Source organism: Schistocerca piceifrons, chromosome 2, assembly GCF_021461385.2.
Source record: "Schistocerca piceifrons isolate TAMUIC-IGC-003096 chromosome 2, iqSchPice1.1, whole genome shotgun sequence".
NCBI lineage: Eukaryota > Metazoa > Arthropoda > Insecta > Orthoptera > Acrididae > Schistocerca > Schistocerca piceifrons.
In genome coordinates this window covers 12,387,052-12,412,105 of record NC_060139.1, presented here as the reverse complement: position 1 = coordinate 12,412,105, position 25,054 = coordinate 12,387,052, and the positions used below count along the sequence as shown (strand labels likewise).

The window sequence follows — 25,054 nt, the reverse complement described above, 5'->3', positions numbered from 1 at the left end:
ACTACGTCATCTTAATCTGAGCAAAACGTATTACAGAAAAAGAGGCTTTCACCTGCAGATTGTCCCACATACAGGTATGGCTCGTTACCCTCTCTCCGTCCATCTCCTCCTGCCCCCTCTCTCTCTCCGTCTCCTCATCCCTCTCTATCTTCTCCTCCACCAAGTCTTTATCCATCTCCCCTAACCCTCTTCATTTTCTGCCTGCCTACTACCATCTCCATATTCCATCTACCTTCTACACCTTCCTCCCTCACTGTCCATTTCCTCTTCCCCCTCTCTCTGAACATATCCTTTCCCCCTTCTCCTCATACCTCTCTGTCTCCTTGTCCTCCAGCCCACTCTCTGCCTATCTCCTTCTACCCCCTCTTTATGACCGTCTCGTTCTCCCCCCACTCTCTGAAAATACCCCCCCCCCCCCCCCGTCTCTCAGACCATCCTATTCTACTCCCTCTCGCTGTCCATCTCCACCTCCTCACTCTTTCCATCATTGTGATATTACACTGGACACGAATTCTGCCGACTGGTTATATAGCTACTGGTTGAGTTGACTGCTGAAGTGCTTCTGAAGCATACCAAATTTGTCATCTTGAGAAACCTAGTAGCGATCCTACCGAAGCTGTAAACCTATCGTCAACTGTCCTTTTGTAAATTCGACTTATTGATAAGCATAATAATCTTCAAATTGACTGTGTGTATCGAAAGTTAATTGTCTTTTTTTATGTTCTTACTTCCGATTTAAGCATATTGATGTCCGCACGTAAGTCGGAACCCTTTTATTGTTTTAAAAATGCGATTTAGTTGTCAATATCACACAACTTTTTTCATCTTCTAGTTGCATTTTATTGTTTGCTTTAACGATATAAGGAATGCTGTTGTATTTTTCCAATCTCCCCTGCTTCAGTCAATTAGTGGAAAGTAACTCACGCTTAATATTGATGATCATTATTTTAAAGTTAGAGTGTACGATATTATATCTGAATCTCAACTGATGAATGAATGTGTAATGATGGTCTTTATGTATTATTTGAAGATGCCACGAGGAACAATAGGCAAAAATGACCACACAAATATGTATCGATGATTTAGTATCATCAAAAATTGTAGAACACATTCTTGTTGGTACTATATCAGCATAACTCTGCTGGCACATGCGAGTCTCCAAATGGATCAAAGTAGTAGATGACATTTCGCATTTTTTTAAACCTATGGTACCCGGTGAGTTCTTGGTCCCCGTGCAATGTGTAAATTTACAATCCCAAATTCCTTAGATTTCCACAGTCTTCAGCAATGTAATCCACACATCACTCCGTGAAATCTTGGGATGTTGAATTTCTTGACGAATTTAAGCTATTTAGTATTTGTGAGCAATCTTTGGGTAGTATAGCTAGGAGACTAATTTCATGAACAGTCCAGATACTCTCCTGCGTGGATTTAAGTGTAGTCCTTTTCCGATAGTCACAAGCTCCATCATCTTTCTGTGTCTTTTTACCTCATCAAGCTGTTCCTGTTCGTTTTTCGTATTTTTCGGTTTTCCAGCAATGGCAGCTGTCCATCCAGCTAAACAGTCAATCGCTGAAAGTCCTGCTAGAGTAGGAATTAAGTATGGAATAATTCCACCAGGTATCTTAGATATACAAATTTTTAAACATCCCACTGGTTTTTTCTTGTTTAGTATGTAATAAATGGTATTCACAACTTGTTGGAAATTTACTCTCAAATACCGTGTAATTTAAGATTGGTGCTCATTTTATCAGCTACAAATGATGCAATATGGTTCACTATACCTATATTTCTTCTTGCACATATTTCACTAGCTTTCTGAAAATTCGATTTGCAACGTGACGTTATGTCAAACCAATATTTGAAGTGTACTAGCCTTCTTCAGCAGAGTAATCCTCTTAGCATTACGTGCTTGCTGTTTCTGAAGCTTTGCTCCAGGCCCACAGTAGTCATATGTAAGTATCTGTCATTCCACATGTGGTTTCTCGAGATTAATAACAAGGCCTTTGCTGACGTACTTCTTCCCACTCATGTGATGCTACTGCATGATTGGAGCGTTACACACTCTCTCGTGTAACAAATCACACGCATTCATCTAACTGTTGGCCGGCCGGTGTGGCCGTGCGGTTCTAGGCGCTTCAATCTGGAACCGCGTGACCGCTACGGTCGCAGGTTCGAATCCTGCCTGGGGCATGGATGTGTGTGATGTCCTTAGGTTAGTTAGGTTTAATTAGTTCTAAGTTCTAGGCGACTGATGACCTCAGAAGTTAAGTCGCATAGTGCTCAGAGCCATCTAACTGTTGTGCGATGATAGGAAACCAAACCATTTAATTAACACCTTATCCCCACAACGTTTTATGACACATTCTATGAGAAACGCTACTTCAGAGATTATCTGTAATTCTCATGTGCTAATACTTCCAGCAGTTTATTCACCTCCACCGTACTTTAAGGTTTAAGTACTGTGGTTTGTTTGTTGCATTTGGGATGTTACAAATATTCAGTTTTTCTACTTGGAAGGTGTACATGACACAACATGCATTGGAAAAAATTGTAATTGATCCTATCTGCAGAAATGCTAATCCATAATCGTGTTTCTGCAATCCAGTCAGACTGCTTCAGCATATCTGTTGATATTGCAATCACGCTATTGCCTACACTAATGCCACCTCAGCTGCTGCTCGGATACTTTCTTGTACATTGAAATGTGTATTAAATCACGTACGTTAAACTATTGTTTCCATGGATTCACCATTTTAATACGATTATATACTGTATTTAGAACCACATTATTACATTACTTACAAACATAAGTGGGTTCATTTTTGTTGAATGATGTTTAGATTAATTACGCTGTCCAGTTATTTGTAGAAGACTACCTAGCCATTTGTATGAACCTTGAAGATTAAAACGCGTCCACGTATGGTTTTTTATCATTATGATCGAAAGTTCCATGATACTCGACATCATGTGGTAGAATGTCAAGTAGTGGTGTATTTCATACCGCTCCACTACCGCCTTGAAATACGTATTACAAAACTCGCCACCTTCATCCGTTTGAAGGTTGAATGGCCAACAATTCATCTTTATTTGCAGCAACTGATGCATCAGCGGTGCAATTTGCTTCCCTGTATTTCTTCTTATCAGTAATGCCCAATCAAATTTCCAAGATGTATCAATAACCATTAAAATATTTTTGAAACCTTTATTTGTTTATGAATATTGCTTCATATCTACAAGATCTGCTTGCCATATGTCATCCAAACCTTGAACTATAACACAACTATGCAGGAATATTTTTTCTCCCGGTTTGTAGGTTTCATGAACTACTGTCTCCATAACTATTTAATAGCGTGGTGTTTCTCTAACATAAGAAATGACTGATACGATTTAATTCCTGTGAGCTGTCTCTCCTGCAGTGGGCGAAGTAATTTTTTTCGTGTTTATAGTTCCCGAATTACGACACTAGCTTTGTTTTTTCATAATGAAACTATATACTTTTTCAGTGGCATTTGAAAAAAGCTCCTAAGAGAACTTTATTAGCGTGAAGTGTATGAGACTTGATGCAATAGTATGAAGATAACAGGAGAGCAAACCACTATCCCTCATTCTGGAGAAGAGGTTTCACAATCGTCTACCCTATAGTACCAAAGTAAGCAATCATGTAGTTCATGTACTGTTAATATGTTCATTATTATGGGCGTCATACCAGGTACTCAAAATGTTGACCTTGAGCACTGCTACATGCTATAAAGTGATCCTGGAGAAACAGTACTGCACACTGAATTGAATCTTGAGTTAACAGCAGCACAGACCTCTATTAAAAGTCATTTCATGCCTTTAGAAGTCCTCGGTGATTCGTGATAGACCTATTGTGTTAATTTTCACCTAAGATAAAAGTGTAGTGGTGTAAATTTGATGAGAGTGCGAACCATTTTCCATTTTCTGAACAACACTTCCAATGCTCTCCAAATTTTGTCCTTGGAGAGTCTGTTATTACATGTCCAGAATGGGAGGCACATCGATCATGTTGGTAACACACCGATGGTTGAATGTTCAGTAGTGTGTCTCCGAATAACTGTGGCAATAGGGTTACATTAGGAGCTCCATATTAATGAGTTTACTTAGATTCCCATAAATAAAACAGCGACCAATGATGCGGATCTTGAAAAAACACGCACCGTATGTTGATAACCTAGGAGCATTGTTTTAATCCACTTCTTTCAGTTAGCGTGCACTTTCAACTGACGATTAGTGCATATTGCGAGGATAGATTTGCTCTTGGTTTGTAAACGATGCTTCTTCCTTGTACAATATTTTGCACAGACTTACAACGTCAGATATATCGTGTACCTTTGCTTTTATCATACATAGCACTTGGAGAACTGTAACCAATTTTGAATGTCATTGCCATGTAGCTGTAGTTGCAGTGAAATGTGAAGAGGATGAAATAAGATGGATGTAGTGTTCGCAGGACAGTCATTTGGTTGATCCCTCTCGTACTTTCGAGAGTTCTGTTAGTGACCTTTGTATTGAGTGTTACTGCTGCTATAATGTTAGTTTCATTTCTTTTATCAGTTTCTCTTCTGTTTTCCTTCTATTTTATGCCCCGCTCTTCCCAAAAAATGGCTCTGAGCACTATGGGACTTAACGTCTGAGGTCATCAGTCCCCTAGAACTTAGAACTACTTAAACCTAACTAACCTAAGGACACCACACACACCCATGCCCGAGGCAGGATTCGAACCTGCGACCGTAGCGGTCGCGCGGTTCCAGACAGTGGCGCCTAGAACCGCTCGGCCACCCCGGCCGGCCCGCTCTTCCCATTTCTAGAATTTTTTTATAATGTTTGTGAAAACAGATCGCTAGTTCTTGACACGATCTGGATACTATTCAGCATATAACCGCACCACTGCTTTAATAGTTTAGTTACAATCGTCTTAAACGATATTCACTTTTTCGACAGTCGTATACATCGTGAATGACTCAGTAACATTAAGAGCAAGTTGTCTGATTGCTACACAGCAGAACACAAACTAATGAGCTTCAAGTGCTGAGATATACTCAAGAACTATATCTGAGTTGCGCTTGTTGATATTTAGTATAACAGAGGACCCTCTTCTCCGAACAGCGGGACAGTGGTCTGCTGTTATCTTGATTCTGTTTGATCAAATCCCATCCATTTTATGTAGTTGAAGTTCTCTTAGAAGCTTCTTTCAAATACCACAGAAGAAAGCACGAGGGTTGGAAGTTAAATAGTGGCAACTATTTATTGACAACCGATACAAAAGTATGAACGCTTTCACGACCAGATGACATATCTTCCGGGATGTAAGGTCGTGGTCCATGAAACTCTTCAGCTCTACTTCAGCTTCAGTCGGCAAGACTCACCGGAGGAGACACACCCCTCTGAAGATGTCCAGCGCAGCTCTGGACGAAACGTTAGGAGCTGAAGAGTTTCATGGACCACGACCTTACATCCCGGAAGGCTTACCAGAAGATACGATACAAAAGGTTTACATGTTTGCACCTGTTACTGCCAGCGATGTGGAAGGCGTAGTATACCGTTAGCAGAGCCTGTTCTGTTGATGGTGCGAATGGAGCGGTCTACTGCTTGTCGAATCTCTGTATAGTTCTGAAGCGAATGCCACAAAGCCGAAACTGAAACGCCAGTCCAACGAATGGCGTCATTATGCGTCGCGGCGAAAGTTGAAAGTGCGTCAGAGCCCCAGTATGGTGAAACTTATGGTCATTCTCGTGTACGACTGTGATGGTGTTAGCCTAACGCATTACGTTCCTCCACGACAGACCGTCAATGCACAGTATTACTGTTTGTTTTTACAGCATCACCTGCGACCACTTTTGCGAAAGAAGCGGTGCAGCCCACCCATCATTTTGCACGAGAATGCGCGGGCGCATACAGCGCAAGCTGTGGCTGCTCTGTTCGGTCGATGGGACTGGGAAGTACTGTACCATCCACCATACTCCTCAGACTTAAGTCCTTGTGACTTTGATTTGATTCCGAAGATGAAGGAACCACTTCGTGGCATTCGCTTCAGAACTGTTCCAGAGATTCGACAAGCAGTAGACCGCTCCATCCGCACTATCAACAGAACAGGCTCTACTAACGGTATATTACGCCCTCCACATCGTTGGCAACGGGTTCTACACAACGCTGGTGACTGCTTTGAAGGACAGAAACAGGTGGAAACATGTAACTCTTTTGTATCGGTTGTGAATAAATAGTTGCCACTATTTAAGTTCCAACCATCGCGTATGGTCCCATGAGAAGAAAACAAAGTCGCTGTCGTAATTCGGCGACTACAACTGATAAAAATTACTTGCGAATGGTGTGAAATTCGTCTTGTTGTCTGCTATAACTTGGCGGAAACCGTACATCGATATATTTATTCATTTTACACATATTTGGGGTGGCCTGGAGTACGTCTTAGGCGGCCCATCCAGACGGTTTCGACAGTCCTGCCAAAAAGAGAAGTCATTGTGTAACGATCCCAAAATCGTGAGCTACGTGCAAGCATAATTTTTTTCCACTATGTAGACCATAGTCCAAATCCTTAATAGTTCACTGGGTGTTCGCCTTAGCAGCATCAGTATTTGGTCAAGGTCATTTAGCACCTCCTCTACTAAATCTGACATGCTTATGTCACAAGCATCGTATCACTCAGGTACATTATCACCATCATCATCATCGTCAGAAGGAGGTGGGTCTTGGCTCACACTGTTGTATCAGTCCATGTAAAATCGCATGACCTGTGTACTGGAGTATTGACATAGTATTCCTGGAAAGATGTGGACATATATATAATAAGCGTAGATATACGCACCCACACGTACTCATGCAGATATTTATAGATACTTTACTTACCCACATTATCATCATCATTATCATCATCATCATCATTATCGTCTGCAATTCGCGTGCTCTCGTGCTGGGAGCACGCAGTAGGCACAGCAGGTTCATCCAGTGGACAGATACATTTGGATTAGAGGCATCTCGCCGACCATCTTCGGTCAAGATTTCGTTCAAAAATCCTACAAATAACGTCAAATAAGCCTTCTAAGCAAGCATACATTGTTTCTTTCATCAGGACATATGTACCTACACATCGATCTGTACTTACGACCACATTCGTAGTTGCTTACCAGTACCAGTTACTTCATCCCCACCCTAGTATCTGCTCCAGTAAAAAGGCTAATGTATCGTCGCATACATGGGAGGGGGGCATTCTGTGAACATAAAAAATTAATTAATTCATTTCTATATAAATATATGAAAAGTATCATTAGTGCACTGTGTTTTTGATACAAACTTGCAATGTAACCAGGTAGGCGAGGGCACTTGCTCCCTTAATGTTCAGAGTGATTGCAAGACGGGCATTTCATGACTGTGGAAGCTACTAATACTCGGCCTATAACTGGAATGGTTTTAATTGGAAAATGTGTGTCTTGTATGTACTAGGCTCATTGGGGTGGCTAATAAGTCGAAGGTTGCTGAATAATGGATGGTGCACATCTACACACGATGTGAAGACCTTAATAAATTATGGTAAAAACAGTAATCCAACAGATGTTATTTTTATAGATTTTTATTTAGGCTGCCAGTTTGGACTCCTCAATGGAGTCATCTTCAGGTCCTGTAGCATGTACGACAAAAAGCATCAATTTGTACAAATATGAGTCGATGAACCAATATCTGCCCCTGGTTTCCGTAGAAGGCTTCATGAGCAGTGTGTGCCCTTCGCACATGTTGTTACAGATGTGAAGACCATTTCTTACGAAGTCTTCTGCGGAAACCAGACGCAGATATTGGTTCCCTGCCATATACTTGTATGACATGTGTGTAGTGCACACTTTGCTCGTGAAGTCTTGATCAGAAACCAGGCACAGATACTGCTTCTCTGTTGTATACTTGAACAACTGGATGCTTTCTATCATTCATATTACAGGGCCTGAAGGCGACTCTATCGAGGAGTGGAAACTGGTAGCCTAAATAAAAAACTACCAAAATAACGGCTGTTGGAATATTATGTCTAAAATTAATCGATCAGCTGCTGTCCCACACTATGTAATCACAAGACGGAGTTACATTTATAAATTATAGTGACAGTGTAAACTGCACTAGCAGAGTGATGTAACTTGTGGGCTCTGGCTAGTCAAAGTGACGTGGTACAGTTATTAGTATTACATATATTTTGACATCAGGGAAGCAAGACTGCAACTGCTGTAAGTGTGCCATCACAGGTGATGTGAAATTGATACTTCTTCTTTGCTGCGTGGAGCTTGGGGGCAGGTGGAAGGGAAAGAAGGTGGTGCGCCAACCATGGTTTCATTCAGCCTCTCGCAGTTGGCGGCTACACAGCACACTCTTTCAGACATTTGCGCACTTTCTTCCCCACGTTGTAATTGCTAAAGTAAATGCAACTGTATATTAAGTAATAAAGAGTTTAAATGCTTGTTAAACAGCGTAACTGGTAGTGTAATTATGATTATGAGTTATCCTATCCAATAAATATTTTTCTTGAGCTTCATGCCTAGCGTTTTTGTGTAATAAAGTCTTTTTCAATTGTACCTTGCCTTCTCCACAGTCTAATTGTTAAAGAAAAAAGTATACATGTGTATCATATAAATGTCCCAAAAATGCTCATTAAAATGTGTAACTGCCAAAAGAGAGCTACAGTGCCATTATAAAATTATGTAGAATCAGTGTAATTGTGACCTTAGAACTTCTAATCTAGTAAGTTCTGAACTTGGGTGCAATTTAACCACCTCTGTAGGCCAACAGGACTAAGACTGGATAAATCTGGCAACCATGCAGGCTGGGCCGGTTTTCCAGACTTTTTTTGCCATCAGTTATAATACCTGAGTAGTAAATTACGGCAAAAACATAGAAGAAGCGTGACACTGTTATTGTGCTTATAAATCATCTTGTCCAATAAATCTTGAACTTGGCTGCAATCTAATCACACCGGTAGACCAATTGGACTAGGTGTGGATAAATCTGGCAACCATGCAAGCTGACCCAACTTTCCTGATCACGAGGACAACATTTGAGGGCATTTCCTGCCATTTTTAACTCACCCAATTGGGCTAGAGCAGTGGGGGAGGGGCAGAGAGGGTGTGTGGGAAGCTGGAGTGGTGAGGGGGACGGCAAGGAGATTTGGCAACAACACACAGTGGGTCAGGGACCACGTTGTCCTGTTACTTACATTCTACTCCAGGTAAAACATTCTCTCCTACCTGACATTGTTAAAGTGTTTTACAACTCCCATATCAGTACATAAGAAATAAGGATCTCATCCAAACCAAGTACTTTGTCTTGTACAACTCTCTAAACGCATTACACGTTGAATTTTTCCCACAGCTCACCCGAAAGTTCGCCTCTTCATTACGCAAGGTGGTCTCCAGAGCATGAATGAAGCCATTTACCACGCGGTTCCGTTTCTGGTCATCCCATTCATGGCTGACCAGCCACATATTGCTGCCAAGATTGCCCAAGCCGAGATCGGCGTGAGAATGGAGTTGAGAGACGTTACGAAGGACACACTACTGTCTGCTATACGAACTGTTTTGGAGGATCCAAAGTAAGTAATCAACATTCGTATCAGATTATGTGTCTTGAATACTTGTGATATGATCTAATATTACCACACTTATTTCTATTTCAATAACGCCAACACTGTAACTAAGCACATCGAATCAAAAATTACTCATTCCCTGAAGATATAACGCTGTCAGGTATACCACCGCCTCTAGCCGCGTAAAAGGCCCGTCTTCGGGACGAAATTTTTTCAGGTATCTCAAGATGAAGACACTCATGATAAAACCCCTCTCAGTTTATGTGGGATTAAGACCGGGTGATTCAGCAAACCATCTGAGCCGGGATAGGTCGCTTGAGTGTTCGTCAACAAGACTGCCTTGTGATAACGGCTGTTATCGTCTTGTACGGCGGGTGTGTTCACAGCACACTGATCTTGAACAGGGAGAAGAAGGAGAAAGTCTTGGTCACCGAGAATGCTGAGACAAACACCCTGGTTAACGTTCCCGATAACCTAAGTAAGTGAACCAGAGTAGTGATACGAAATACACGCCCAAAACATCACAGAAGAACCCGGCCTTAACTACACGTTCTATACACTCTCGGTTAAAGGCCTCAATTCACCATCGATGCTCTCGAAGCTCAGCATCTTTCCAAAGCGACTAAATCGCGACTCGTCGGACACGCCTGCAAGCAACTTCTGTCCAATCCAGTAAATTATGTTTTGTAGGCGTTCACAACTGTGGAATTGTCTCATAACGAAGACAACAGCTTCACCTGCATCATAAATATCTACATACGATCCAACTAGTTCGGCAGCGTTAGAACCACATCTTCACGTTTACATCAGACCGAAATATACGAAGATCCTTTTTTGGTTAAAATTTACTTGAACTATATACGAAACTATATAGGAAAATTTACGTACGCGTATTTTACTTCATACTTTAGTCCAAGCAATAATCAATAGATCACCCAACTTTCTTAGTTAAATTGTGATAAATATGAAACTTCCTGGCAGATTAATACTGTGTGCCCGACCGAGACTCGAACTCGGGACCTTTGCCTCTCGCGGACAAGTGCTCTACCATCTGAGCTACCGAAGGACGGCTCACGCCCGGTCCTCACAGCTTTACGTCTGCCAGTATCTCGTCTCCTACTTTCCAAACTTTACAGAAGCTCTTCTGTGAACCAGGAGAACTAGCACTCCGGAAAGAAAGGATACTGCGGACACATGGCTTAGCCACAGCCTGGGGGATGTTTCCAGAATGACATTTTCACTCTGCAGCGGAGTGTGTGCTGGTATGAAACTTCCTGGCAGATTAAAACTGTGTGCCCGACCGAGACTCGAACTCGGAACCTTTGCCTTTCACGGGCAAGTGCTCTACCAACTGAGCTACCCAAGCACGACCCACGCTTCGTCCTCACAGTCTTACTTCTGCCAGTATCTCGTCTCCTACCTTGCAAACTTTACAGAAGCTCTTCTGCGAACCTAGCATTCATTCTGGAAACATCCCCCAGGGCGGTGGCTACGCCATGTCTCCGCAGTATCCTTTCTTTCAGGAGTTCTAGTTCTGCTAGGTTCGCAGAAGAGCTTCTGTAAAGTTTGGAAGGTAGGAGACGAGATACTGGCAGAAGTGAAGCTGTGACGACCGGCCGTGAGTCGTGCTTCGGTAGCTCAGATGGTAGAGCACTTGCCCGCGAAAGGCAAAGGTCCCGAGTTCGAGTCTCGGTCGGGCACACAGTTTTAATCTGCCAGGAAGTTTCATCAGTGCACACTCCGCTGCAGGGTGAAAATCTCATTCTGTGATAAATATTTTCAACGGTCAAGAGGATGGTAGCTTGATCTAAAATTTGGCAAAGTACAGGATAGTCATCCGTGTATAGAACATCTAGGATAAGCATATAGCGGTAAAACAGACGCGTGCCAAAGAAAAAAACAAATGACATCTGTAGGTGTTGAAAGCTACGTTCACAATTGATTGGCGTCTCCATAGAGTGCTGTGTGCACAACGACTATATACGTGAAATTAGAAGGAAGGTCAGCGTTGGCCGTAATTTTGATGGTTTATTGACAGCAAAATCGATTTTCAATCGCATAGTGATCATCTTCAGTGCTGTAGTGTACAAATTAAAATCATAGGCACTGGTGTCAAGTTATTATCAATAACCAAAGCTATGAAACGATCACAATGAGTTTAATTTGTGCACTACAGCACTGAAGATGATCACTATGTGATTGAAAATCGATTTTGCTGTCAATAAACCATCAATATTACGACCAACGCTGACCTTCCTTCCAATTTACGTTCACAATGGTAAGGTACAATAAATTTCTTAAAGCAGACATGGTATGATGATCTATTTTATAAGTAGTATTTTATCTACATTTTTACCTTCACACCCTATCGCACAATCATACAGGATCTGCTTTATGAGCATTATTTTACCTTACCAATATGAACGTAGCTTTCAGCACCAAAACATATCATTTTTTTTGTTCTTTCAATGCATCTGTTTTACACTTCAACCTAGTTTTCCTGTATCGGGATGATGTTTCGTGTATTCTCCCATATTTTGAAATGTACTACCAACGTCTTGACGATTGAACATTTTTATCGCAACTGGGCAAACGGTCCGATATTGCGGTGCCTGTGTTGCTAACAAGTGCGACGCTAAGTTCTCTCGATCGTGCATGCTTGTTGGAAGGAACGCGCAGTATGGGGATTACAGCCGTTATGAAATAATTGATACGTATCGCAGCTGTAAACCATCAACTGTATAACGAAATGAATACGATGAAAATTTGTGCTGGACAGTGACTCGAACACAGATTTTCCGCAATAAGTGGTATTTTCACTGTCGTCTTTTGCTTATACAGCTGACGGCTGTCCAACATGTACGTGAACAAAGAATGTTGGGTCATCTACTGCTTATTGTTTGAACTGAATTATGAAATAAAAGTGAGTAAATAATTTCCCTATATAGTTTCTTCCGTTTTTCAACTACATTTTAAACGAAACAGTATTCTTATACAGTATGCTGTTGTTTGTACAGGGATGTGTCCTTGAAGATATGGCTCTAAATGTGTGAAACTAAAACTTTTTCCATTTCACTCCGGGACTGGTACAGCAAGAAATATGTGTGATATGAAGAAACAAGCAGTTTTGGTTGCAGTGTTAAAAAATTTTTTTACTTGCCAATGACGCATTTTACCTTAATTTTGCATCTTCGGCTTGGTCTACGGAAGAAATAGATAATTTCATATTAGTGGCATGACCCCACCTACTGACACTGGATTTCCAAGAAAACATAAAAGAACTTATCGATATTCGATAGCTGTGAATACGTGGGATGTTGTTGTTGTGGTCTTCATTCGAGAGACTGGTTTGGTGCAGCTCTCCTTGCTACTCTATCCTGTGCAAGGTTCTTCATCTCCCAGTACCTACTTAAACCTACATCCTTTTGAATCTGCTTAGTGTATTCATCTCTTGGTCTTCCCCTACGATTTTTACCCTCCACGCTGCCCTCCAATACTAAATTAGTGATCCATTGATGCCTCAGAATATGTCCTACCAAACCGATCCCATCTTCTAGTCAAGTTGTGCTACAAATTTCTCTTCTCCCCAATTCTATACAGTATCTCCTCATTAGTTATGTGATCTGCCCATCTAATCTTCAACAATCTTCTGTAGCACCACATTTTGAAAGGTTCCATTCCCTTCTTGTCTAAACTATTTACTGTCCACATTTCACATCCATCCAAGGCGACACTCTATACAAATACCTTGAGAAATGACTTTCTGACAGTTAAACCTATACTCGATGTTTACAAATTTCTCTTCTTCAGAAACGCCTTTTTTGCCATTGCCAGTCTACATTTTTATCCTCCCTACTTCGACTGTCATCAGTTATTTTGCTCCCGAAATAGCAAAACTCATCTCGTACCTTAAGTGTCTCATTTCCTATCCTAATTCCCTAAGCATCACCTGATGCAGTTAGACTACATTCCATTATCCTTGCTTTCCTTTTCTTTATGTTTATCTTATAGCCTCTTTTCAAGACACTGTCCATTCCGTTCAACAGCTCTTCCAAGTCCTTTGCTGTCTCAGACAGAATTACAATCTCATCGGCGAACCTCAAAGTTTTTATTTCTTCTCCATACATTTTAATTCCTACTCCGAATTTTTCTTTTGTTTCCTTTATTGCTTGGTCAATGTACAGACTGAATAACATCGGGGAGAGGCTACAACCCTGTCTCACTCCCTTCCCATCCACTGCTTACCTTTCATGCCCCTCGACTCTTATAACGGCCATAACTCCCTGTATTTTACCCCTGTCACCTTCAGAATTTAAAGAGAGTATTCCAGTCAACATTGTCAAAAGCTTTCTATAAGTCTACAAATGCTAGAAACGTAGGTTTGCCTTTCCTTAATCTATCTTCTAAGATAAGTCGTAGGGTCAGTATTGCATTATGTGTTTCTACATTTCTACATGACATACCGCGCGTAAAAGTAACCCAGTAGGTAAATGTTCCTTGTCATAAATGTACACGCCATCCAAGCCCTGTTTGACTCAGTGCCCAGACGTATCAGCGCCGATATTACGGCCAGAGGTGGCTGTTCTGGTTACTGATTTTCCAGGATCTGTAAACCCAAACTGCGTGAAAATATAATCACATGTCAGTTCTAGTATAATATATTTGTCCAATGAATACCCGTTTATCATCTGCATTTCTCCTTGGTGTAGCATTTGTAATGGCCAGTAGTATATATTTGAGCACTTTGCCACCTAATTCTGTTTGTTCATTACTAAAGGAGGTATTGGTAATGTTGACCAACCTGCTAGATAATGAAAACATGCCTTCACGAGAGTGCGAGGGCAGCCACGTCACACAGTTATCTTGCACTTAATAATCGTGTATATAAATGATGCGAACGACACGCTCTGGGTAGTAGCGTAACTGGTTTTCTAGTGGATGTCTTTGTAAATCATCTCAACTGTAAATTTTTCGAGAAGTCACCGACGTGTTATAATATCCCATTTTATCGCGCTATGTCGATGATGTAACAGTTGGATTTAATGGTGATGCTTCAGAGAATGTTACACTAACCAATGAATTCAATGCGCTCCATCCCAAAATGGTGTTCACCCATGAAAACATGGACCAAGTATTACGTTATCTTCACATGCGGGTGCTTCTAGTTGTTACTAAACTCCACATTGACATTTTCAGAGAAATGACCACGAGCGGCTACACCGTAACAACCCCGGCAATATAGGTCCAGTTTTTAAAAGCAATGCCTGCGCGGCTTCAAGTATTAGCTCTTAGTGTCTCAGCTATCAGCGTAGAACTTGAGAACCTCAAACACATTTTGTTAAAAATGGCTACAGCGCTTCTATAGTAAATAAACTCTATGAAGAAAATAGGTGTAAAAATCACGTTACTTCTCCTAACACTCTGTATGATGTACACATCAACTACATACACTTGCGTTTTTTAAGTAACTTTTGGTAGGATCTAGCGAAACTCTTTCGTGGAATAGACGTTCAAATAGTTCTCTCTGGAGGTAAAACTATTCAGTTTGCGTATATACGGAGTAAGCAGTCGATCAGAGATAAATACCGATGTTGAAGCGTGTACTTGCCAAAATGTGACGAATGTCAAGCTGCGTACATTTCCCAAAGTGGCAGAACACTGTAAGTCAGATTTCAAGAATTCCTCTTAAATAAAACTGCCAAGTTAGACATCACTCGGGCCTTGCGTCATACCTAAAATCTTGTGCCCTTCGCCCTCCCACGTTGCAAAATTTAAAGAATCCCCACTATGCTCAAAAAGGAAAAGCATTTAACATCCTGAAAGAAATGGAAGTAGCGAAGTAAGCACATAGGACAAACACACATGCGACTCCTAAATGAGTAACTGGCTGGAAGGTAGCAAGTGTATTTCGACACAATGAGATCATCATTTAATATTAATGGCTACGCGCTGGATGCTGTGTAATTGAATTATGCTACATGATGCGTTTTGTAAAAGGTTATCTTGTTAAAATTTTTAACTTTTAGAGTGTACAGATTTTTATTTTTAGTTTGTAATTTCAGTGTGTGTTCTATCTTACGGACACTGTGAGATACAGGTGTCGCTAGCGGTCATGCGCTGATATAACTTTACGTTTTTAACAAGGAGAACCATTATAGTTTGGAAAATGAACTTTTTAAGCTTGTTGATTCTTACAGTGCACCTTATAACGCATAGCTGCCATTGGCTCTCTTGAGCTGATGTAACCATATGTCTGAAACAAGAAGTTTCATTATTGTCTGGAAGTACGATTTTTGACTCTTTTTATCAGCTTTTGCACTGAGGGAGGGCTGTGTTTGTATAGGGTGTCATGTAGTCAACAAAAAAATGGTTCAAATGGCTCTGAGCACTATGGGACATAACTTCTAAGGTCATCAGTCCCCTAGAACTTAGAACTACTTAACCTAACTAACCTAAGGACATCACACACATCCTTGCCCGAGGCAGGATTCGACCCTGCGACCGTAACGGTCGCGCGGTTCCAGACTGTAGCGCGTAGAACCGCTCGGCAACCCCGGCCGGCCATGGTCTACACTGCCGGTTTTTGACACTGATGCGACTACGTACTATATTTGATGTTTTGTTTGCATTTAACAGCATCTCCCTGAAGTGTAGTTTACGACTTAGATGCCGCACGTGCTTGGCATCTGGAAATCGCACTGGCACTATTACCCAGTAGCGACAAGTAGCTGACATGGCACGATCTCATGCATGAGGGGGTGTGGGGAGGGGCTTGGTTCCGGTTTTACCGAGATTTGGGTATGCTCAATGTTGTTGGCTATAATACTACTTGAGACACTCAAAATTGTTATCCGGAGGTACTCTTGCGTAACTCTGTCAATAATAAAAAAAATATATAATAAAATATTTACATGTGGTGACTGGATGGGCATTTTTGTTTCAAAATAGTTGATAATTTGGTTTCGGTTTGAATATAAATTACTTTTTGAAAATTCGTTGATTAATAAAGAGTAATCCCGAGCAAACTTGTTGCTCACGTTAATTGCTGTAATACGAACTAATCTCGAAACACGTTACATTTAAATTAAGACCTGAAATAATCTGTTGGTATTTTTGCCTCGGCTAGAGATTCTTATCGAGCACGAGATCTTTGATTATTATTTGCAATTGCCCACACACGTGCGAGAGAATTCTTTATTACCATTTTTAATAATTAAATTGTAGTCCGTGTCGTGGCTCTGGATGTCGGCCAAGAACTGAAAATGAAAATCTTAAAACTTCGTCTTCTTCTGCTGCGTCAGTCGGCTGTGGGAAAAATGTTTATTATATTTTAAGGCAACGAATTCTTCGCTTCCGCGAATTTCATGAGATTGCCACGTAATGGCGTCTGTGGCTGCAGCGGCGGCTGCAATTGTTGCGGTGAAAGAATAGTGGTATTTAAAGAAAACGGACATGAGATAGGGCTCAACTCTTGCAAATAAAAGTGAATAATAACATTAAACTAATATATCATTAGATTAATATTAAAGTGAGCTTACATTCAACTGCCGTGAACCAATATGTCCGACTTCTCACTCAGCAGAAAAGAGAGAGAGAGTGAACTGATAAAAGAAGATAATTGAACACAGTTCATCTTTACATTAATTGTTCATTGTACCGGGGACCAGCATGCTAGAATTGTCCAGTAGTCTGATAAATCCTGTCATGCGGCCATAATCATCACATCGGAAACCTGTTCACATGAATTATCTGTGGACGCATGAGAGCTTCGTCAATGCACTGCCCTTTTACACCTTGTGTACGCGACACTACCGCCATCTGTTTATATGCACATCACGTGAATGTTGTCATCTCAGCGAAAATCTTCAGAAGCATATTATGCAATTGACAATTACGAATCCGTTTCTCTTGGAACGGAAATGTGACCAGACTGTTTGCAGTCATACAATTCTTATGACACTCGATGGGTTTATACGTCATTTTCGACTTCCCTTGACTACTTGCCAGAAAAATAGGTTATTTCACACTGGGATCCGTACCAGATCGGGTTGACAGAGGAGATAGAGAATATCCAAAGAAGAGCGGCGCGTTTCGTCACAGGGTTATTTGGTAAGCGTGATAGCGTTACGGAGATGTTTAGCAAACTCCAGTGCCAGACTCTGCAAGAGAGGCGCTCTGCGTTGCGGTGTAGCTTGCTGTCCAGGTTTCGAGAGGGTGCGTTTCTGGATGAGCTATCGAATATATTGCTTCCCCCTTACACCTCCCGAAGAGATCACGAATGTACAGTTAGAGAGATTCGAGCACGCAAGGAGGCTTTCCGGCAGTCGTTCTTCCCGCGAACCATACGCGAGTGGAACCGGAAAGGAAGGTAATGACAATGGCACGTAAAGTGCCCTCCGCCACACACTGTTGGGTGGCTTGCGGAGTATAAATGTGGATGTAGATGGAAAAAATTTTGTGATCTCTGATCATGGATCGCTCAGCATCAACAATGCTTTGTTGCTAAGCACTCTCCCGAATTATATTTATCCGCTGGTTTGGTGTGTAGACGTAAGTCGCTATCCTTTCTTCGGTTCTATACGGGCAAAATCACAATCATAAGGCAGGTATCAGTAGCACTAGTTCATGCACCTGTGCTGTCATGAATATCATTGGCTCCATAAAACACCCCAGAAGTGAGAACTCTCTGCTGCTTTCACCGTCAATGACTTTCCTGGCGTGATGTGAATACACTGACACCAGTAACTTACGAAATGCCAAAAGATGTATTTTTGTTGTACAGGAATTAACGATTTCATTCGCTGCTTTAGAGGACAGCTGAACTTATCGTTTTGTTTCCACTGTGCAGGTACATGGACAATACGAAGAGACTGTCGGCCGTGTTCCGCGAGCACAAGTCGGACTCTCTGGAGCGTGCCGTGTGGTGGATCGAGTACGTGATCCGCCATAAGGGAGCCCCACACCTGCGGAGCGCAGCCCTCGACCTGCACTGGTGGCAGCTGATGCTGCTGGATGTCGTCGCTTTCGTTCTGGCGGTCGCCGCTCTCACACTCTTCGTCGTCTACTTCGTCACGCGGCGGGTAGTTTCCTTCTTCAGAGGCAGCAAACAAAAGCAGAAGCAGAAGAAACACTGATCAACCAAAAGATGCACTGTGGGCAGTGTAGTGTTTCGTAATCTGAGCTTCGATAATCTTGCCATGCCCCCGGTTCCTAAGGAATAGGAAAATCCAAATTGTAACACATTACATGTGTTTTATTTTCTGCCAGACGGAGTGTACATCAAATTAACGTTGCGTTAGCTTGCAGTCTGGTATTGTATAATTCTCAGGCACTCCTGGGTGGGCAATTCAAGCTGTAGTCTTGCAAGAAAACCAAATGACAATCGGGGTTTTGTGTTTTCTATATTTTTTTTACTTGAAAAACAGAACTGAAATATCACACAACCCAAACAAGATCGATGGAGCTTTCAAAAATTCACGAGAAAATCGACTATTTCAATGAAATAAACCACTGAAATGATCGCAGAGCGGTCAGTACTGCCTTGCCATCTTCCTGCCCGTGTCACGATTCTGTTGCCCTATTCATTTTTACTATGGACTACCGCTTTTAGTGTGCTGTTTGATTCTAACTTGACGAGAATGGTGGGGAGTGGCTCGAAAATAGTTACCTTTCCGCCATGACATGTTAAAACGGATCTCCACCAGCTGAGGATGCGACTTCAACTGACGCTAAAGCGGTCATGACTTTTTGTAGCGAGTGCGGATCGTTTCGTTCACAATGTGTAAATATGGCTTCAGTTGCCACAAATTTAAAATAACTTACTCAAAATCGACTTCATCCATAATTCTCCAATTCTTGGCCGATTTTCTTGCCGGAGGTCATTGCTGTGTCATAGATTGTTCGCTTGCAAAGTGGCACGCCTGAGTTCGATTCTCAGCCAGTGCAATTTTTTTTAGCTGTTGTACATGTTCTACGGGCATTTCCGTGAACCTCATAAATCGTAAATACGAAACAAAGTTGGTAGTCACTGGTTTGAGTCTCGTCTTGGTCATTACGTTTTTTTCGTGTTCGTATTTTCCATTTCGATCTAATACCAGCGTCATTGAAATGTAAAATTCATGAAATACACTCCTGGAAATTGAAATAAGAACACCGTGAATTCATTGTCCCAGGAAGGGGAAACTTTATTGACACATTCCTGGGGTCAGATACATCACATGATCACACTGACAGAACCACAGGCACATAGACACAGGCAACAGAGCATGCACAATGTCGGCACTAGTACAGTGTATATCCACCTTTCGCAGCAATGCAGGCTGCTATTCTCCCATGGAGACGACCGTAGAGATGCTGGATGTAGTCCTGTGGAACGGCTTGCCATGCCATTTCCACCTGGCGCCTCAGTTGGACCAGCGTTCGTGCTGGACGTGCAGACCGCGTGAGACGACGGTTCATCCAGTCCCAAACATGCTCAATGGGGGACAGATCCGGAGATCTTGCTGGCCAGGGTAGTTGACTTACACCTTCTAGAGCACGTTGGGTGGCACGGGATACATGCGGACGTGCATTGTCCTGTTGGAACAGCAAGTTCCCTTGCCGGTCTAGGAATGGTAGAACGATGGGTTCGATGACGGTTTGGATGTACCGTGCACTATTCAGTGTCCCCTCGACGATCACCAGTGGTGTACGGCCAGTGTAGGAGATCGCTCCCCACACCATGACGCCGGGTGTTGGCCCTGTGTGCCTCGGTCGTATGCAGTCCTGATTGTGGCGCTCACCTGCACGGCGCCAAACACGCATACGACCATCATTGGCACCAAGGCAGAAGCGACTCTCATCGCTGAAGACGACACGTCTCCATTCGTCCCTCCATTCACGCCTGTCGCGACACCACTGGAGGCGGGCTGCACGATGTTGGGGCGTGAGCGGAAGACGGCCTAACGGTGTGCGGGACCGTAGCCCAGCTTCATGGAGACGGTTGCGAATGGTCCTCGCCGATACCCCAGGAGCAACAGTGTCCCTAATTTGCTGGGAAGTGGCGGTGCGGTCCCCTACGGCACTGCGTAGGATCCTACGGTCTTGGCGTGCATCCGTGCGTCGCTGCGGTCCGGTCCCAGGTCGACGGGCACGTGCACCTTCCGCCGACCACTGGCGACAACATCGATGTACTGTGGAGACCTCACGCCCCACGTGTTGAGCAATTCGGCGGTACGTCCACCCGGCCTCCCGCATGCCCACTATACGCCCTCGCTCAAAGTCCGTCAACTGCACATACGGTTCACGTCCACGCTGTCGCGGCATGCTACCAGTGTTAAAGACTGCGATGGAGCTCCGTATGCCACGGCAAACTGGCTGACACTGACGGCGGCGGTGCACAAATGCTGCGCAGCTAGCGCCATTCGACGGCCAACACCGCGGTTCCTGGTGTGTCCGCTGTGCCGTGCGTGTGATCATTGCTTGTACAGCCCTCTCGCAGTGTCCGGAGCAAGTATGGTGGGTCTGACACACCGGTGTCAATGTGTTCTTTTTTCCATTTCCAGGAGTGTATATACTAATCAATCCATATATAAATGTACTGTAGTCTTCTTTTCAAAATCAATATAACTGCCATGATTTCTATGTTCACACATTCATTGAATTGATAGTCTTGGCAACATGTACTGTCATCCTCAGATCTATAAAAAGGAAAATATGTTGATGTTACACGCTTGGAATAATATAAAAAGTCTAGTAAGACATACACAACAGCACAGTGGCACATTAGTCTAACGAGTTCTCTGTCCCAGCCTACATGGCATAATACTACGAAACGGCAAAATGTGGTATATGTGTGTCTTTTTCGTGCCTTTTGTACTCAAAGTTTGTAAATATTTTATTATAGTACACTTTGCATGTCACTGTAATTCCTGGACTTTTTGTGGTATGTTCTTATTTATAATTTTACTTATTGCAGGTATTCGATACTATTTGTTGACTCCTGACTGTATCCATCTAAATGAATAGAATTTTATGAAGTTATTATTTTATGCCATATTATATAGTTCTCATGTGACACAGGGTGTAAGCACTATATGATGTAACTAACACTGCCCAGTTTTATGGGTATGTAACTTTAACATTGAGCTATCGTGTATGCTCAACTGTATCTTTTGAATGTACCCTCGACATGTTTCCTATTTATGGGTCTGAGGACGGCAATAGATAGTGCTGAAACCAGTAATACAGTAATGACCTTATAAAAGTGATCTTGGAAAATAAATTGGTTTTCAAATCAAGACTAGGCTGAGACATTATAGATCGCCTCCTGCATTGAATCATCACGTCAGGTATCCATAACATTTATAAATGTCATTTTTTATGAAAAGTTCACAGCTTCTTATTTCTAATTACATATCGCACACAAAATGTAAATTCTGAATTACTAATCTTTTATAACAGATTGTTAGCAAGAATTGTTTAAATAAAATCAAATATTAAATTTTTTAAATTTCTGTTTTGCACATTTTACGCTTCACGGAAATGCTTGTTGAACATGCACCCTCTCTATCTCTCTCTCTCTCTCTTTCCTTGTGCCTCTGTCCCGCAACTTCGCAGGGTCGGCATGGTTATCGTCTGATGTGGCAAGGTTAATTTAAGGGTTGGCCGGATGCCCTTCCGGTGGATGAGAGGATGATGAAGACAACACAACACGAAGACGAGGACAAGGACAACACAACACCCAGTCCCTGAACGGAGAAAAATGGCCGACCCAGCCGGCAATCAAACCCGGGCCCCTTGGCGCGGCATTCCGCCGCGCTGACTACTCAGCTATCGGGACGGACTCGTTGAAGATGCTCTATTGTTCAAAAATTAGCATCAACCACGAAACTATCCTGGGCCACGTGTAGTGCACCTGAGCATTCTACCACAGGGCCAGGTGGCGCCTCGATAGAGGCGGTCATAAACTATCGATTTAAAGACGCTCGGAAAATCTCAAAGTCGATTTTCTGCAGAATTTTTAAGAATTCCGTCCGTTAGATTGCCCTTTGTCGCCCATGGAGAGTGAAATGAGACGCCAGGACGGCAGTGGATTTGTTTAATTAACTTATTTATTCCGGTGCTCAACAGTCGTAGATCAGGAACAGCTTGGTGGAGGCGTCCAGTTGCCTCTCATGTGAAACAATAGACGTGCAGCGTTGCTGACAGCGCGAACAGGGGCGGCGACCGTGACGTCACTCGACCGCTGCTCTCGGCGACGCCTCCGGCTGTGATGTGATGACGGCATGGTAGCGCATCTGCTGATAATGCGGAGGTGGCGAGCCATTTTAGCAGTGTTTGAAACACACATTTGTCACCTGAGCATGGCCTAAGAGGTCAAAAGCCGATTTGTGACTGAATAAATATAGTTTTGCAGAACATTAGGAAGTTTTTCTTTTTTAATATTTTAAGGTTTATAATTTTAGCTGCAAATATGTGCTAACTTTATAATGCAATAAGCAAATAGAGAAAATAATTCGTCACATATAATCATCCACCATGTTTCATGTTCTATAAACTTAAAAATCGTTTCATGAATGTTTCTGTGAAGGTCAAAATGAAAAAAAAAATTTCATGTAACTTGGCAAAATTTTAAGCTGAAGACATTTTGTTTAGTTTAGTGCATCACACGAGTACCGAAAGCCAAACGAACCGCCAGAAAGATAGGAAAGGTGGAACAGCCATTTGAAGATGGGTTTGTATGTAATAAGTCTGAAACCAGTAATGGTTTCAGTTAAATACTCTTTTTTTAAGCCACACTTGTGGCTGGTTCCTGATTAAATTATAAATCTTAAATCTGAAGTATCCGTTTGGTAACGTTCGGAGTAAGACTTTCGATTCCGGCATTATATCAAAAACATAATCCTGTTGAGAATGAATGCATTTATAGACAATAAAATTCTAATCGATATCCTCTATTCTCGTCCGGGTTATAAAATTATACATATAGAAAAATAACAATTTCGAAATGTGAAAGGTAGTTGAAAAATTAGAACTACTTTGAAATAATTCTTTCCTGAAACATCTATGACCCTTTTATTCGTATCGACTTCTCCTGTTGCTAGTCAACGGCAATATCGTTTCAAAAATGTGGCAGTGGTACAGACGTACTGATAAAGTGAAGAGGTAAATATAGCACTTCCCAATATGACACCAGGACTGAGATAAAAGACTGCTTGCTGAGAAAACAAGGTGCAGTTAAATCTTGAAATATTAACAGCAACTTGTTTTATAACAAAGCTGTATTTAAGATTGTTTCAAAAATGTATAACTGGTTCATTAGTGCCGAAAAACCAAGGACAATAATAGCATCCCTGATTCTGAAGGAAGGATGGCATTAGAAGAGCGTTTCCTCTTGAGAATATACGTCAAGAAAACGCTATACGATGGCGACGAATATTTTACAATTTGTTTGACTTAATATCGTTTTAAGAATGTTGATCGAATATTAATAATAATGACAACGCTAGTTTCGCTCATTGAGTTGCACAGAATCCGACCATGTCACTCACACAAACAGTTTCACTCTCCACTTTGTGCTACCTGTAAAAAAGTTAGTAATATTCTTCTTCAGTATTTCAAGACTATGTTTTAAGACTTTCAGAGGTAGGATACAAACTGAAGTCTTTGTTTCCTTCCTTGGCAAGTTTAAAACTTCCTCCTCAGTACAGACACACCAACCTATTTCGCTTTTTCATTTAATTTGCGAGTATTGAGAAAAGCGAGAAGCTTGAATTTTGGAACAGTGATGTTGAAAGGGTACAGTACCGCCCGACATTGAAAATAGGTACAACATACTTCATTATTCTTGTCAGAATAACACATTTTTTTTGTAAAATAACTCAATTTCAATTAATACAGCGAAGCCGGATACCAGTGTGGGAAAGAATGACAATTTATTTATTTAATTGATCACATGTGCACTCCCACAAAATAAATCCCTACATCCAGTTTGGTGAGATCTGTGAAATGAATGAATGTATGGTCGTCTGCTAACCGCAGATAGTGAATGTGAATATATGATCATCTTTGAGACGATCCTTTGGCCACCTTTGGTGGAACCAAAGAGATGAAATTTACCGGAGCTTTGAGCGCCTGAAATGTGGCTGACCAATACGGTAGCATGGTCTTCCCCCACCTCGACAGAGGTGCAAGATGACCTGAAGAACGGCCATGTTTCAGCACTCTGCCGCTGGATCTTGTGCTGTTAAGACCTGTTTTAGTTGTGCTCCGTAAAGACAAAAGAGTGGAGACATGGTATGCATGTGGAATATTTAAGAGTAGTTTCAAATAATAATTTCTCTATTTCAGGAACTTTTGTGGGGAGAATTAAATGTCAAGCAGGTAATATTAATGGGGTCGTAGTAATCTTCGGAAGTGACCAACGGTTACAATGAAACCACGTGTAGCAATAAGTTGAAATACTTCCACGTGCTTAAG

General features: G+C 42.0%; 1 protein-coding gene across 1 annotated transcript in view; it reads left to right on the top strand.

The window, feature by feature from the left end:
• The window catches only part of LOC124778005 (UDP-glucosyltransferase 2-like), a 101,313-nt gene extending 82,584 nt beyond the window's left edge, over positions 1–18,729 (top strand). The window contains exons 6-7 of the mRNA XM_047253578.1: positions 9,382–9,601; positions 18,444–18,729. Coding sequence (XP_047109534.1) covers positions 9,382–9,601; positions 18,444–18,729 — 506 coding nt within the window. The remainder of the gene's footprint in view (positions 1–9,381; positions 9,602–18,443) is intronic.
• The last annotated feature ends 6,325 nt before the right edge of the window (positions 18,730–25,054 follow it).